The 17,021-nt window shown below is 32.4% G+C and overlaps 2 protein-coding genes across 3 annotated transcripts; one reads left to right on the forward strand and one right to left on the reverse strand.

Moving 5' to 3' along the window:
* Positions 1–4,859: 4,859 nt before the first annotated feature.
* On the reverse strand, positions 4,860–8,932 carry LOC136412333 (dynein regulatory complex subunit 4-like). The gene is made up of 9 exons (XM_066395376.1): positions 8,848–8,932; positions 7,137–7,363; positions 6,820–7,081; positions 6,653–6,771; positions 6,460–6,601; positions 6,239–6,406; positions 5,634–5,720; positions 5,378–5,578; positions 4,860–5,078 (listed from the first exon to the last, which is right to left on the reverse strand). The coding sequence occupies exons 1-9, from the start codon at positions 8,869–8,871 to the stop codon at positions 4,860–4,862; spliced, it is 1,449 nt and encodes a 482-aa protein (XP_066251473.1). The 5' UTR covers positions 8,872–8,932.
* On the forward strand, positions 8,881–15,618 carry Prip (prip). 2 transcript variants are annotated; one of them, XM_066395374.1, is made up of 7 exons: positions 8,881–9,025; positions 12,883–13,107; positions 13,905–14,048; positions 14,439–14,584; positions 14,644–14,791; positions 14,856–14,956; positions 15,126–15,618. In XM_066395374.1, exons 2-7 carry the CDS (start codon positions 12,889–12,891, stop codon positions 15,127–15,129), a joined length of 762 nt encoding a protein of 253 aa, XP_066251471.1. In that variant the 5' UTR covers positions 8,881–9,025; positions 12,883–12,888; the 3' UTR covers positions 15,130–15,618. The 2 variants fall into 2 exon arrangements, with proteins under 2 accessions (XP_066251471.1, XP_066251470.1); XM_066395373.1 differs by having other exon boundaries at positions 8,882–9,025; positions 14,856–14,984.
* Positions 15,619–17,021: the final 1,403 nt, after the last annotated feature.

Raw genomic sequence — 17,021 nt, forward strand, 5'->3', positions numbered from 1 at the left:
TTTGAGTACATAATGTTTGTTTTGGATATTTTGTTGTTAGATATTTTCAAAAATTTGTTAGATTTGTTATTGGAAACCTTTAGATCTATTTTTAAAAAAATCCCATTTTCTTGAATCGTCATTTGGATAAGCCAAAATCTCAGTTAATATTAGCATATTCACCTTGAAGTTCTCATAACTTGCTTAAATAAAACCTTTATCAAAAACAAGTAATAACGCAATTCAAAGGGCTTTAATGTAACGCCTATTTGGAATATTTATGGTTTAATTTAATGATATTAGGGGGTTGCCTACAAAACTTATTATTAAAAATGTAGTTTAATTAGCAATATGTATATCTTTTTCAATGACCTATCAGAGAATTACAAATGGGACTACGCCATTGACTTTCATTATTTTCCAAGAGTCAGAAATTAACTATCATAATAATGTAGTCAAATATGTATTTAGCTATATTATAGGGGGTGTAACATATAATGAAGATATTTTAGAGAGTGATAGTACTCTGCAAAATAATAAAGAAATGTTAATGAACCCACGGTCAAAAGCGCACTATTTTAGATATACAAGGGGACAAAGTTTTATATTTCTTGTCATATTTTTTTTTCTTACATATGCTTCGAATTACTTTTTAAAAAATACAAAATGTCAAAAATCAAAACAAAATTATTAAAATCGCTGAAACTCAACCATGGCATCTTAGATTACAAACCGGATTACGTAGATTGGACTTTTTTAATTTGTGCTGATAGATAGTTTTGCAAATTCTACGAAAACGGTGAACAACACGAAAATATTGCTGGAGACCAAAAAGCTAAAAAGCTGAAGAAGCAAGATAAATTTGGTAGCAGAATTCATACATAGTTCACGATCCACATAAACATAACACCCTGTATATGGCTACCGACAATTTTGACATTTTGTTGAAGAAGGTCTTAAAGAAAATAGGTGTACGAAATTTCAAAAATTTAATTTAAGGCATACGTGAGAAAAATGCAAAATATGAGTAAAAATGTGAAATTTTACAATCCTGTATATCGAAAATAGTGTATTTTTTACGATAGATCCATTAACACTTCTTTATTATTTTGTAAAGTACTATCACTCCCAGAAATATCTCCATGATGGTACACTTTGGAAATAGATGAGATTCTTGTAGAACACTATAGCTAAGCAGCCGTCTCTTAAATCAGGAAGTGTAGAGGGATGTTAAAAAAATGAAAATTGATGAGACTTTTCTAATTCATTAGACAGAAAATTATAGTTTCATAAGATTAGTGATGAAACCGCCTCATTCATTTTTAAACACGAATTTGTCTATCACAATTGAAATATTCAGGTTAATCTCACAAAAGACATTGGCATAGAATTCTATTTCAAAATTTGCTAAAAATTTAAGAATGAAACAAGTCAATACAACATTCAATGAAATTTATGATATTTTCCGTAATGAAACAATACCAATGATTTATGCCACTTTTTAAATTGCATCTTGCACAAGTCAGTGGCGGACATAAAGAAACTAAAAACTAAACCCTACTAACTATTCCACTTGTTTATACTTTATTTTTACCTGCATTCCCAAGACGTATGAAAATTTGGAATTGTAAAATTTCTTGATTTTCACAACTTGGCCGAAGTCAGTAGCGTGCCTAGAAAGGCTGATACTTTTATTTTATATGGTTAATTTCCGACGGTTCAGTGCTAGTTTTGAATAATTTTGTCATTTCTTTCTTCGTTGCTCACTTCTGAGAAATCAATTATTGATTCCATTTGTTTCTAAACATGAACGTCAAACTTTGACAGATTCACATTGCACAAACAGCGTTGTCGGATGGTCAAATATCTGAATTTAACTGTTTTTGGATTCAAAATGTGCAAACCTATTTGGTTAAATCAGAGAATAAATCTTGTGAATGAAGTAATCGATTGTACAATAGTTAGTGTACCAGGCAACTGTTGCCTCACTCATCCTGTATATGCGAGCTAAATAGTCACGACCAGCCATTATTGTTCGAGAAGGTAATTGCTTACATCTTCATTTTTAGCAAATGGGCTTGTTTTAGACCATTAAGAATTTTTGCAATAGGCATGTGACTCATTTATAACTCAGATGAGCTGTTACTCACATTTAATGGCACTGAAAGAGTTCCCCCTGAACCACCGAGGAGCTGTATGAAAAGAAGTAAAAATTGTAGGAATCATATTATGAAAATCTCGATTTCAGGAAATTTTATGATTTGATTTTTACGGACACGAATTGGCCGCAGGGACGTTGGTATATTGCGTATTTATCCAATTTACATATTTTCCATTGAAACTGTTAATCCATATAATAAAAAAACAAGATTGCTATCTATCTCAATAATCAGATCATTGGTCTTAAAATAAATCCAACTGAAGGAAAATTTGGAGGATGTTTAGTAGATAAAAAAATGGTGTAATTTGTCCCTTAAAAAGGTTACTTCAGGTGCCAATTAGGAAGATATGTGTATAATCACTCACTCATATGAAATCAACTAATTATTGCAAATCGAATGATGAAAGTATGAAATCACGTGTTTGATAAACATCATCGTGCAGACAATACCATCTCGTATAAGTCAATGGCACGGCCCAAGGCCGCAAACACCCTGTATAGTACGATCTCCATGGGTTCTTGAAATGGGTCATTGGTAATTATAAACAATTACTCTGTAGTTATTTGATTTTTGTTAAATCGAAACAATGCATTCATGTAGTACGGAGTTGGCTTGCAGGTGCTAAAGGTTTTCAGTTTGCATATTATAAATTAGTCTTTCTAGTAGATCAAGGGGACTTAAAACCGCATTTCTAAGGCGCAATTCTGCCACAGATAAACTAACAGTTATTACATTCAATTACCAATCTGAACAACTGCGATTTGCTTCAAATTTTAGTCATGCTATTATTGTTATATAATCTATTTCGCTACAGGCGAAAAATCCATTAAAATCCGCGCTATTTAGTTGAAATAAACAATGTAATTTGGGGTTTTACGTAGAAGCTGAGAATAGCAATTGGGATCAATTAACGTTATTGAAACTGAGAGCTTTAGAAGTATATTATGAAACCCTTTATAAACTAATTTGATGGGCTGACACAAAGAATCGTAGTAGGTCGTTTTTGCGATGAATAAATATTACTTTTCGAGGGAAACCATTTTTATATTTTCTATCTTTTTCTATCTGAAAAAACGGATTCGATATATGCCTTAACTCTGATAAAAATCAATCAGTGAGGTTCAAAATAATTTAACATTTAAAATCGTATATTTTCTTCAAAAGAAAATTTTCTTTATGTTGCAAAATTGGAAAAGGTATAATGTCCACTACAAGTTCAATTTTATCAGTATTTAATGTCTAAGTTGGTTTAAAGGGCTACTATCGACATTTCACATTATCTGCACGTAGGAAAATATATATTCACCATTTAATCAAGATTTTAGGCAGATGTAAAAGTAATTTTAGAAATTATTAGAGATATTATATTCTTGTTAATATAAATTTCTAGAACTCATCCAGTAAACCAATTTGAGCTCATTTTTAATGCAAATGCTCCAATAGTTCTGGAGATATCGACGATCAAAGTTTGAAAACTGGCTCAAAGAAATTACCCATGTGCCTTGAAAATCCTCAGAGACGTGTTGAAATTTTTTAGATGAAATTTTGTATTAAAGTTGAATCATATGGATCTTAAATTGAACCTTGATTCCTCAATAGAGGTCCTGGATTCGTAAAAGTAGTGTGAATTATCTTCTGTTTAAAGAACTTTCAATATCGCAAAAAAGGCAAGGGACCATATATAATATTTCAGAAAGTGAAAGAGATATTACAACGTGGTTTGAGCTACTTTTCAAAGAAACTGTGGCAAAGATTTTCAACATATTTCCGTTAAAATTCTGAAAAATATTAATAAGTACTTTTCCGTACTAGAAATGTAAGGGCTTCTAATATTGATCTTGATTTTATATTGAGTCTGAGTACCTGAATAATTGAAAATCTGAACCCTAAAAAAACTATTGTTAGAAATTCAAATTTATTGAAGTGCAATAAAGCAGAGATGGCTCCAAATGGATGAGTAGAGTTTAATAAAAAATTTTAATTTATTTTGGTTTAAAAATAAATCAAATTAAAAAAAATTATTTTGGTTTAAGGGTTTTAGGGTCGTTAAAAACTTATTATGTCTTCGGTACAGCACTGAAGATTTCTGACAAATTGCTAAAATTTTCAAAATTTCATAAACTCAGTTTAGTTTCAATACCAAAAGCCAGAAGTCTCTCTAGAAAGGAATAACAACGAGAAGCCATACGGTTAAGTTTCCTGTTAGAGCTGAGAAGACGATTAGATTGAGCGAATTTTAATGAATTATCGAAAATTTTAAACATAACTTAAAAAGCTGTGTAAAATCAGAAAATTCTCAATAAAATAAAACACGATTAATTCTCCCAGTCATCTCAAATGACTGGGAGAATTAATTGGTGAATAATTGATGAATCTATTATAAATACTGCGTCCAGACACTTTTAAACGGACCCATCAAAGGCGTCCTTTTGCTGCAAATGGCTGTCATAAATTATTAATACATTCCCTGATGAATTTACAACGATAATAAACAGTGTGCACAGATTTACGTCTGTTTACCTCTAAGGTAAATCCGGAATGTCGTTTTATGGTACATTGTAAAAATTCAAAATTGATATTTATGGCCCAAGTAAATGCTGTAGCAATTTTTTAATTATTTTTGCACTGCAAATAAGATCTGTACTCGATTAAATATTGAAACATGAATACGCGTAAATAATTTCCAAGAATATGTTCCAAATTGTCTTATTTGAAAAATTATTTATTTTGAGTTACAAATCCTGCAGGAGCTCTTACTAGCCCCTCCTGCCCCTGAGAAATCATTCGAAGGGGGGTGAACCCCAGTTCGGATTTCGGTATTCCATACAGCTTTAACTTCTCCTCAAACGTGGCCAAAAGGTCATCATGCGCTTTGCAAGCCCTGGCTAATTCATACTGCAAATCGCTAATAGTGGCATTCTTCTTCGATAAAATTTCCTACAATAAAACATTCCTTAGAAACACTAAAGTAAATAAATTAGGTTGCCTATATTTAGTTTTCGCCCATGACATAATGGGATCGCACCCTTTTGTAGTTTACAGGCAAAAATTTGTCGATAACTAATATTCCCTTGTTCCACCCAAATGACCATTTCAACACTCCCTTATTTAGGGTCAAATTATTGAACTTCCGTTAACTTTAACAGGGACATAAATTCCTTGTTAACACATAAATAAAAACTTCTGAATGGTTTATCCAACAGACTTCCCATTAAATATGCCGACACCCATCATACCTCCAACTTTTTATTCGTCTTATCAGGAGTTTCTTTCAAAGATAAGGTTAATTCAGCTATAGTCACGTCTCTCTGTTCAGTAATCTGGCTCAAGGTCTCGATCCTCTTTTGGAGCAAAATGTTCTTGACTCCAGCTTTTTGCTGCACCTCCAGGAGAGCCGTAATGAACCTATTGTGAAGTTCATCTCGCTCTTGTTGGAGCTGAAACAACCTCAGTTTGACTTCAAGTTCGTTGATTATGAGCAGGGTTAAGAACCTTGTCGAATCTGAGGTGGAGAGCGTCATTGCACCAACGCAAATCTTCTAGTTCTTTGATGGTTTGTTTCAACTTGAATTTAGTGTTCTGTAGAAGAAGATATGGTGAAAATTTATCTTGTGAAGTATGTGAGGTATGCCAATGGTTTTAAGCAATTAAAATATCAATTTTTCATTTTATAACTGATATCTAACCGTAGTATATCTCCCACAAAGACAGTTCCGAAGCAAATTATTTTAAATCTTAAAGTTAATATAAAATCTTAGCTAACAGAAACATTAAAAAAACGGTGAATATTAAGAATTATTTGGCTGAGACGCATCTGGTTTTAAAGCAACTAAAACAACCTAAAACTACTCTTTTACGCAAAAAGCAATGGCATAGGGTTGAATTGGCTCCCTTTCACCACTCAAAAAAAAAAAAGAAAAAGGTGGCGTAGTCAATACTTTTGAAGTATAACATGTAAACTTTTTGCACACTTAAAAAAATACAAAAATCAGTTGAGTCACACTTTACAAGGTGTCCAAAATTTCATACACCACAAATCCTTATTTGTTTTATTTCAATCAAAGTTCGATAGAACACTCAAGATATAATCTTCCTACCGTCAATGAGGTCTTGTCTTTCTCGTAATTCTGCAGCTGCCTTTTATACTCCTTAACATCTTCAACGGTTTTCTTCAATGGTACTTGCAGCTTCTTGTTTTCGACTGTCAAATCAGCGAATTGTTTGGTCATGCGTGCATTTTGCTTCCTTAAGACCTCCATTTCGTCCTAAGAGAGATGTCTTTAGAAAAAGGTTTTTAGGATTTTTAGGGGAAAGTCACCTTAAGGCTACTAATTAGAGCTAAATTGTTCAACGCAATGTCGTTGTAATAGTTTTTCATCTCATTGAAGGCTTTGTCATGGTGCTTTTTAAGCTCGTTTATTTGATTGTTTTTCCGTTCCTCAATCTCCGAAATTTCCATACTAATAAAATGTTTTGCAGTTTTTCTTTCTTTTTCAAAATCTACAACTTACTTGTGTTTAGTTTTTAATTGAATTCTCAACTCTTGGAATTTCTTGTCGTACTTAATTTCTAACTCTTTGGTTTTCTCCTCAAAATCCCTTCTGGCCTGACTGATCTCCTTGACACGTTCCTGCAAAAAAATTATAATATTTTGACCCTAATTTGTCCTAAAAATAACCATCTTCATGTTCTTAATCTGTTCTTCATAGGAACTCTCCTGCTCCCTTAATTTGCTTTTCAAGTTCTTCTTATCTTTCAGTAGCTCCTTTTCCTGCTCAATGTGCTCATCCTGAGTAGCCTTTAGAGACACCAAAGCTTCCGCCTTACTTTCAGTCAAATTGTTTTGATGCTCATACTGCAAATGCTTCACTTTCTGTTTGTAGAACTTCAGCTCTTCTTCGTTTTTTTCTGCTGATTCTTCAATTTGTCTGTCTTTGTTTCTATTTGCATAATTTTTTTTATTTACGTATTGAATAATATATCATGGAAATTTGCCTCAGTTTGGCCCTGCTCTCTTCCAACTCGATTCTGGTTATCTCCCAAAAAGTTCTGAGTTTATCTCTTTCCATTTGGAAGAAGTTCCTCTCCTCCCTTTCCCGTTCATTTTCCTCTTTGATCCTCAAACAAAACACTTCTAGCTGCTCCCTAGTCATCTGTGTTGTGTCCACTCCATCGATAATGGTTCCCAGCCCTCCTTTACCTCCTGCCTTCTTCTTGGGCGGCTGTAATGTTCATAAATTATTTATTTTTCGCGTTATGAACTACTTTAAACTTACCATTTTGTGTTAAACTGGAAATTGCGTGTAAATTACAACCTGCACCCTTGAATTGTAAGGGAAATTTTATCAATAAGACACGTTATTTAAGGTTGCCAGGGGAGGCATACGTATACAGTGGAACACGAAATTTAGAAACAGGGGTGTATGATGGAAAATAAAATTGTAGCTTCGAGAGTTCATAAATCGGATCAATACAACATACTTTATTCTAAAACTCATTTTTACTACAAGTTAGCATATTTTTAAAATCATCTGATTAGTAACAGGTCCATATTAGAAACTAAGGAAATAATTGTAATAGAATGGAGATGTAATAGAGGAGTTAATAGACTCATAAAATTTGAAGCTCTCATACTGCATAAATTACAGTAACTCTACATACATATACCATAAAAATATCTGAGGATGCAGCTACAAATTTGTAAATTTTTCAAATCATCCGAAATTTGTCAGGGTCGTACTAAGGCCAGGAACATAAATATCATATAATAGAGAGGTAGTAGTAGTTCGTGGACCACATAAGCTGCATTAGTGACACATATGTATATTATTCTAAAACACTAAGTTTTGGCTATAAGGTGACCGATTTTCAAAAGAATTTTATATTTTACAGAACCGAACTAGCACCAAGAACAAAATATTATAGAATAGAGGTGTAAAAGGAGAGTCAATAAGATTTAAAAAAATTATAGTTCAGGAATTACATAAATGCTATTGATGTGCCACGAAAAGCTCGATGTTTAGTTTACAAGTTGACCAATTTTCAAAACAATCTAATAAATTGAGATTGTACTAACATCAAGAACGCAGTACCCAAAATGCGTAGCTTACCGATTTCGTAAATAACAAAAATGCTCCTATCACCGTAAAGCCTAAAGGTTTTCCTACAAGTTTACTCATTTTCAAAAAGATATATATTTTGCAAGTTCGGACTAGGGTCAAGAATTTAGCTCAAAATGAAAATTAGTTGCTACCCTTTAAAAATTTTTTGTGCAAGACAACGTAAATCAAATCAGTCACATAAACCATTCAACATTTTGTGATTTTCTTCGAAATTTATTAACTCTCATTGTAATTCTAATATTTTAATGAAAGATGGCTGAGTAATATATTACCAAATTGCATCCTGAGGTCGAATTCTTTAAATCTCGATTCGATTTCGATTGCCATTTAATCAAATTTAATTGCCCTATTAATTAACTTTCGGTAAGACTCAGCAAAGGCATTTTGAGATAAGTAAGATTGCATAAAACTATATTGACTTCAGGTCGTAAAAGCACCCCGCCTAAATCCGTAGCATTGGAAGAAACTTAATGATGAGTGAAGAAATGTGTAATTGCATATCAAACGTAGTGGAAATCGACATGAAAATCACATATTTTTTGCCTTCGACACTAGGTAAATAATATCCATTACCCAAGCTAGACGTATTTAGCGTGATGTTGTGCCATCTATCTCTCTATCTAGATCTACTTCGCTCATTCAAAGTCCCGTCGAGCTTCGTATTGGCCGTGAATTCATTCTGCTCTCGGTTTGTTTGTTGATACATCTACTTCGTACGAGGTGCGAAAAGCTTATTTTATTTGATTTGAGCTTTTGACATAGGTGAGTTTACTCTTAATGAAATATAATTACAATTGAATACCTACTAATTAGTTTATGGCAATTAAAAATTACCCTCTACATGTTAATTTATCCCCAATTCTCTTGACAAAATGGTAAATCATGTGTTGCTCTTTAATCGTCTAGTCATCTAGAATTTTAAAATTCACTCTCTCTTCTCATCATACTTAGAATGAGGTATGTAACTCTCAAAGCGCCAAATATTATACAGGACCTGGTTAATCAATCTACTTAGGACATAAAAGGTGTAAACTGAAATATCTTGAAACTTAAAGGTTCTACATTTATTAAGTCCAATCAGGAATTTTTGTACCCTTAAAAATTATATACGTACCCTACATGATTTTTTGACAATATGTACAAAAAGTTTCAAATTAATTTAATAACTTTCAAGTCACTGTATTTGTTGATAGTTGGATATTATATTTGCCATTAAATCAGCCTGACTATACCTATGGTTTTCTGATACAATTAAAGTCTCAATTTTTAACTACAACGAGAAGATTCAGTGCTGATCTTGTATTTAACTTCTGACGTACGGGACTGTTTCTAGAAAATATAATTCAAATTCATTAAAAACCGTATTTGGGTTTTAATTTTTGCTGCTGACTCATGAATCAGTGCGTGACTGTATCTAATATAATCAGAATCAAAATTCTTGACCATCAACATTTTCATGCCGAATGTATTTATCAAATAATTGGTTTTATTTTGTTTAAAAGTAAATTTTGAATTTTTATTTGTAAATACAGTCTAGCCTCAGTACATCTCTATGTTTTGGACAACCACCTTTTCAATTTTAGACCACCTTAAGGAAATTGTAAAAGTAAAAGAATGTGTTACTGGAACTATTTTTTGTTTTTAAATCTTGATTGAAATTGAATTTTTCCTTTTAACAATTCCCAGTGGATCGTATCTTGATACGCCTCGGGGTTTTGTACGTTTTCACTCACATTTTTTTTTAACTAAAGAGTACACCAACGTGTCGACAATATTTCTGGAACTACAATAGTTTTTTGTTTTCTTAAGAACAAAATTTTGAATTTTATTCAAATAAGAAATAATTTTTGTTTGTTATTTTCACTTGATTAGGAATTTGTACGACTCTGTTTTGTTTGATGGCATTCACAATTTTTGACAATCTAAACAACATTTGATAGTCTCACTAAACCAAAAACATTGGCGTACCAATTTGATTTTTAGGCATTAAAATTTTTTTAACTGCATTTTGATGTTTATTTTTTCCATTAAATCCACTGAAAATTTTAATTACACTGAATTATAATTCAGTATGCCACTGTGTTTTATACGAGCACATTCCCAACGCCTAGTCTTTGAAGAGACATTCTGTAGCCTCTCTACATACAGAGAGATCATTTAAATTTTATTTCTAGTCAGCTGTGAAGTTTGTTAAAGAAAAGAACGTATATCGATAAAAGTAAATAAAGTAACATCATCTCATTCGGCTCGTTTATCAAAAATTAATTTTAACGTCATTTTGCGGCATATGATCAAGCTACGTCCTACTTTTTACCTTTTATTTCTCTTGTGTAAAATCCCACAACTGCCTAGATGTGAAATTTAAATGATCTCATAATATAAGGAACATTATTGGCGTGCCGACAGTATTTTTGAAGTTGTAATTTTTTTTTATTTCGTTAAAAACCAATTTTAATTATTGCAACTGATGAAATCATCATGATTATGACCTCATAATATGAGTCCTACAGGGGGCGTGGTCGAGCCAAATGATCTCATTGAAACCAAGAACTTGATCACTATTATAAAAGTATATAACGCGGTGCTTTTTTAGCAGGAAAAACGAGTTTTGGTCCCGAACACTTAAATTGAATTAAACAATATTTAATAATACCCAGAATGACATCAACCTTTAATAATATTCAGACATTTTAAGATGTAGATGCGTTGTCCGGAAGATAAATCATGCAGAGGAGATGAGATGGTTATTTTGGTATTTAGCACGCCTACAGCCATAATAATAGTTATCATTTTCAATTGAAGTGATTTTTACAAGGCGATATATCAGGGAAAACATCAAAACAGTTTCAGATTTTCTGTTTTCTCAAAAATCAAAACTATTTTATTCACATACTTTTTTGGTAATTGCCCTGCTTATTGGAAATATAGTTTTTTGCCAGTTTGCCCTTCGCTTAAAATCCCACTGATTCATATGAATTTTTGGGAAAGTATGCAATAAAAGGTGTTTTTCCAATAACGACTGACACACTGAAGTAAGGAAATTTATTTCTTAGTAAAATAATTTTTCAAAACTAAACATTTTCCAACTAAACGGAAAATTCAGACTTCTTTAAAATGTTTTAAATTCGTGATTTTTCCAGTTATTCCCCTTGCAGATGCTAGGACTTTTGCTGGTTCTAATTAGCGTGTACTAATTATTTCTGTAGAGCAAACTAATAAAACAAAACGAGGCATATACGAAATGTTCCGATTGTTGTAATTACATAGCATTTAGCGAAGAAGTACTAATTAGAAGATGCTACATTTGACCAAAAGGTAAATAAAATTAACAACCAAAAATTTCATCATAAATCATGGTTTAAAACTAATACAAATAGTATAATCATTTAGCGACAGAAATACCATCAAAAATTAATAAAACAACAAAAGAATTTAGGTTTTTTTCTTCAATTTACCATACGTGACCTCACCAACCAGATAACCATCTTTTTTCCCTAATAAAACGCCATTGAAATAGTGATATAAATTTTATTTTTAGACGTAGTAATAATGGAGTACATGGTGCGTGGACCCATCATCATAGTACCGAATCGTTATAGTGCCAATACTGTTTCGCAGAAGTGTTAGATATATATTGTTTTTTTTTAATAAGAGTCACGTGGTAGTTTTGTGACTTGTTGACTTTGTAACAGGATCAGCTCAAGCATGTTTGTTGAAGGAGCCAAATTTCAAAATAAAAATTTTAAAAAATACTTTAAAATGCTTCAGTTGTGCCAATTGTTTTCCCTGAAATTATGTTCCAATGAACTTTCAAATTAATAAAGTAACTTCCTCGTTTTATTGAATTCAAGGGGGATACGAGATGGCGATTATAGAAATTCTTCAAATTTACTGAAATGTAACGCTCTATTTTAAAAAACTAAAAACTTGGAATAGATATAAACAACACCAATAGATTCCCATAGAATTAGGGTCTGACGTCCCTTAAGGGTTCTTTTTAACAGCTGTGTGAATTCCAAATTGATTTTAGGGTAATTTTGAAGGTTTCTAAGTGTCTAAATACCAGTTTAGTTTATTATATTACTGTTATACAGAATAATTAAATTCTAAACAATGCAAACTGAACAATAGAAAGCAACCTCTAAATTATGTAACTCGGGAATAAAGCTTTTTCACTATGTATAATGCAGACTTAATTATCTAAACACCCTGTAATAATAGTCATTGTTTCAAGTCTATCACGCTTCGATAATCACATTCTTGCCTGTTTCATATGAGTTATAATAGAGTTATAATTGCCCAGAAGAAAGTTGTCTTTTGCAGCAAAATTTCACTGTTGTTCGGTGAAGTTCGAAGGTTTAGATTCCATGGTAGATGTAGGAAAGTAATCCAAGTACATATAGAAGGCTTATGACTTACAATTAGTAGCACAGATTTAAAGCTTTTAAATGTATTTACCGATTAAATATAGACATTAAATCAGCAAACAAACCAATTACATAAAAACATCCATAAATGTATGAGTTTTAATATTAAGTTCAATAAAAGACAATAATGTATTATCTTGTATGTTACATTCAACAAGAACTATGTAGGTGACATATCTTATGGTTTTTCAGGTAATCATGGGCAATTTCCAGGAGGTGTTGGGTATCAATGAAGTGTCGTCGCCAAAGGTGATAAATGCCGTATGGAAGGCACTTTTGGCCGAGTTTTTGGGTAATTTCCTACTCAATTTCTTCGGTTGTGGGTCAGTGGTAGTCATGTCTTTTAGCCCCCTCCATAAACCGAATTTCTTATTCGTGGCTTTGACTTTTGGATTGGTCGTATTCGTTTGCGTTCAGGTAAGAAAAATACTGCAAAATGTAGAAAAATTCATATATAAATTTACGAGTTTTCAGTGATTTAATTTTTTTGATTTAGTCCTGGAGAAATATCTCCTCCAAATCGGCAAAATTATTAATAAAACAATTAAAACCTGAGAGCCCCGCTAAATTTAAAGACACATTTTCAGGAAACATCAGAATTATCTTACATCTCACTAGATATTAATGAGTTAGATCGAGATGGTAAATGTTTTATAGTATTGAAAATGACCTCTACAAAACAAAGCAAAGAAGCAGAATTGCCAAACCCTTAAATCACTTAAATTAAATAAAAAATAACAATATTGCAAAAAATGTTTTTCCAAATTCTCTTATTATTTCTCAACTATCTAAACCCCCCATTTTTTATTGAGAGTGAATAAATTTGAATGACCTTCATAAGCGAATGTAACTCAAATATGAAGCATATTAAAAATCTACAAAATTAGCTTTTAATTGCCCCAATTTCTAAAAAATTCGAATTCCTTGAAAATCAAGTTTGTGATGTTCTCTTGCTCTATTCAATGACTCTGAATAAACCTTCAAGTTAGGATCGCCATTTGACTGAAACCAGGGGCACACGCGTCAAATCTGAAGCATTCTAAAAATCCAGAAGGTCTCCCTCAGTTTTCTCGTAGAATCTCAATGTTTCCCCTACCGACTTCTCTATATATTCTATAATCTATCGTCCATCATTAGGTTAGTTGAATTTATAATTTGTAAGGTACTCACCTTTTAATTTTTTTTTTATATTTATTTTTGTTATGTACTTTTAGGCCTTAGGACACGTGAGTGGAGCCCATTTGAACCCAGCAGTGACAGCAGGAATGCTCTCTGTGGGGAATATTAAAGTAATTAAGGCTCTACTATACATCATAGTTCAGTGCATTGGGGCTGTCGCCGGATCTGCCACTCTTAAGGTAAGTTCTAAAAGGATTGGAATCAAGTGAAGGGAACAGAAAGCTAGCGAAACTACCCGGATTAAACTCTGAATGGGTTTTAGATTTGGTTTTACGTAATTTGATCGAGTGTTGGTGACTGAAACGCCTACCTATCTTGATCCAACTTAATGTGCTAATTAAATTTACCTGCACGATAATCAAACAGGATTTTTATTTATTTTTCGCGCGTATTATGTAGCGTCTCGAGTTAAAAATAATCATAGCAGCAGTTCTCAATAAACCGATTTAATGCTCGTTTTACGACACTTTACGAATCGATTATCGTCGCAACTGGTTCGACAATAGAATATCAAATAAGAACAACATTTAAGACTAATATGATAATGAGGCACATTTCTGCTTCTTTAGGCTCTTTTGCCGGAAACGTGGCACGAATCCAACTTGGGCGTTACTACCCTTAACGATAACTTGACATCCCTCCAAGGCTTCGGCTTTGAGTTCTTTTTGGGATTTGTTTTGGTATTGGTGGTAAGCGGAGTGTGCGATCCCAACAGGTACAAACAAGGTTTAAACAGTAAAGGTAATGCGTTTGAACACGTTTGTGTTAACATAGGCCTGAAGCCAAGGCTGCAGGACCTTTGGCGATCGGCCTTTCTGTCGCATTGGGCCATATGGGAGCTATCAATTTCACTGGATCTTCCATGAATCCTGCAAGAAGTTTCGGAAGCGCTGTAATTGCTGGGATTTGGGAAAATCACTGGGTCTGTTATTATTTTCATATGTAGTAGATGTAAAAAAATTAATTATTGAAATTTTGATTTTTAGATTTACTGGGTGGGACCTATCACAGGAGGGGTAGTAGCCGCCCTTATCTACCACCACGCCCTGCGTGCGCCCACTTTGACAACCGTCAAAATCATCGAAAGGTATTCGACAGTTGCCGATGAAAAAGAAGTAATACTTTACGTTTGATTTGGTGTCTACTAATACTATAATGGTGAAGGAGTCCCTAACAAATAACACCACGTTTCTATATAAAGATTATAAAAAACTGAAACCGACGAGAATTTCTAAATTGCTTTTTTCCGTTTACAGTTAAGGAGATTGGATGGAAACAAAGACGTAGATAACTTCGCTTAACGCTTGAAGAATCTCACCTTTAATGATACTCATCGCTACCAGTGCAATTTGTTGTTTACGAAGTACAAGATAAGTCCGATTTTATGTTGGTCCGTTGTAGTTAAACAGCTTTATATCTTCATTAAGGTCTAGTGAATTTTCTAAAGCTGTATTATCATGGACCAATTAATCTTTAGATGTCGCGTAATTGATAGTTAAGACTATTTTTGTATTGGCATACCATTCAAAATTCATACATTACTTGATATTCTAGACGTTAATAAACATTCTCTGTTCTTTTTATATTAATCCACATAATACTATTTTTTATATTATTTATTTATGTGTTCATACTACTTATTATTATTATTATAGATGTTGAATAGGAATTTATGTACAAAATGTGTCTCCCAATCTGTTCATGTTTTTTTGGATATTTAATTAAATTAAAAATATTTAACAAAGCTAATATGTTTAGTTTCTAACATTCCTGCAATCATGTCAAAAAAACTCTTTAAAAAGCAGTAAAAAGTTGTGGATACAGTAATTTTCCAAAATTGTTGATAATGGCGACAGACATTTATCCACGCCATGTACTACAGTTCATAATAACTTGGAAGCCTACGTTCATAGATAGCATCAAGCACTGAGTTAAGTAGATTGTGCATCTTTTCGCTAAACTTGCGTACGCTAAAATAATCTTATAAGAAAATTATCAAATAGTAAATAGCATTAATATAAACTCAACCAATTTCTGTTTATCGCCATATAAAAAAAATCAAAATGTACGTACAGACTGTACAGAGAGGTCATTTAAATTTCATATTTAGTCAGCTATGGAGTTTGTTAAAGAAAAGAACGTATATCGATAAAAGTAAATAAAGTAACATCATCTCATTCGGCTCGTTTATCAAAAATTAATTTTAACGTCATTTTGGGGCATATGATCACAATCTTCTGTTACTCTTGTGTAAAACCCCACAGCTAGCTAAATATGAAATTTAAATGGTCTCATGGTATAATCGGACATGGCAGTCACACCATTATTGGTTTTATTTAAATGTATATTCAGATTTTTCTTCTACCTTCACCAAATTTGTCAAATTGGACATTAAATATCATAAAATAAGTAAATTTAAATGAAAATAAATAAATTTTAAATACCGCGTTACAGCGCACTTTTCATGATAACGCAACTACTTTCCTGTTAATAATGGCTGCGATCGGTGTAGACATATGATTTAATTGTTTGAAGTATCAACTTATTTTTAACCCAACTAGTAATTTTTTAAAGACAACATAATCATGACCAAACAATAATTATCGGGTTAAGGTTCCGATTGGAAGAAATCAACATATAAATAAACAATTTATTAAAATTTAAATTAATGTTTTTGCTTTCATGTTGTTTATTTAAAAAAGATGTTTACTTGTGAATCATCTGATTAAATACCATTCTGATAATTTTTGGGAAATCCATAATAGATATCCACAGCTGCAACAATAGCATCAGAATGATTCGTGTTGTGAAAACCAAAAGGAACAACCTACAGTTAAAAAAAAATTAAAAGGTTATTTCGTATCATATCCAACGCAATTACCGACTTAGTATTCTGTGTCAATGTACCGACAGACTGTTAAGGACAGGAACACTAGCTCTTAAGATTCCACCTTGGATCCAGAGGATCACAGACATAAGTCGCAACGTTTTCGACAATTAGTCTGGTTCAGACTTATCTTCATCCGGGTAAGTCGGAACACTGGTAGAAGGGAGGGTTCTTGTCTCTCTCTTCAATAACCACGAAGATTACGTGGACAGATAACGACGATGCATTATTAGCGAAATATGAGCGGCACAAGTGACTGACTACT

This window comes from Euwallacea similis, chromosome 11 (assembly GCF_039881205.1).
Source record: "Euwallacea similis isolate ESF13 chromosome 11, ESF131.1, whole genome shotgun sequence".
Classification (NCBI taxonomy): Eukaryota; Metazoa; Arthropoda; class Insecta; order Coleoptera; family Curculionidae; genus Euwallacea; species Euwallacea similis.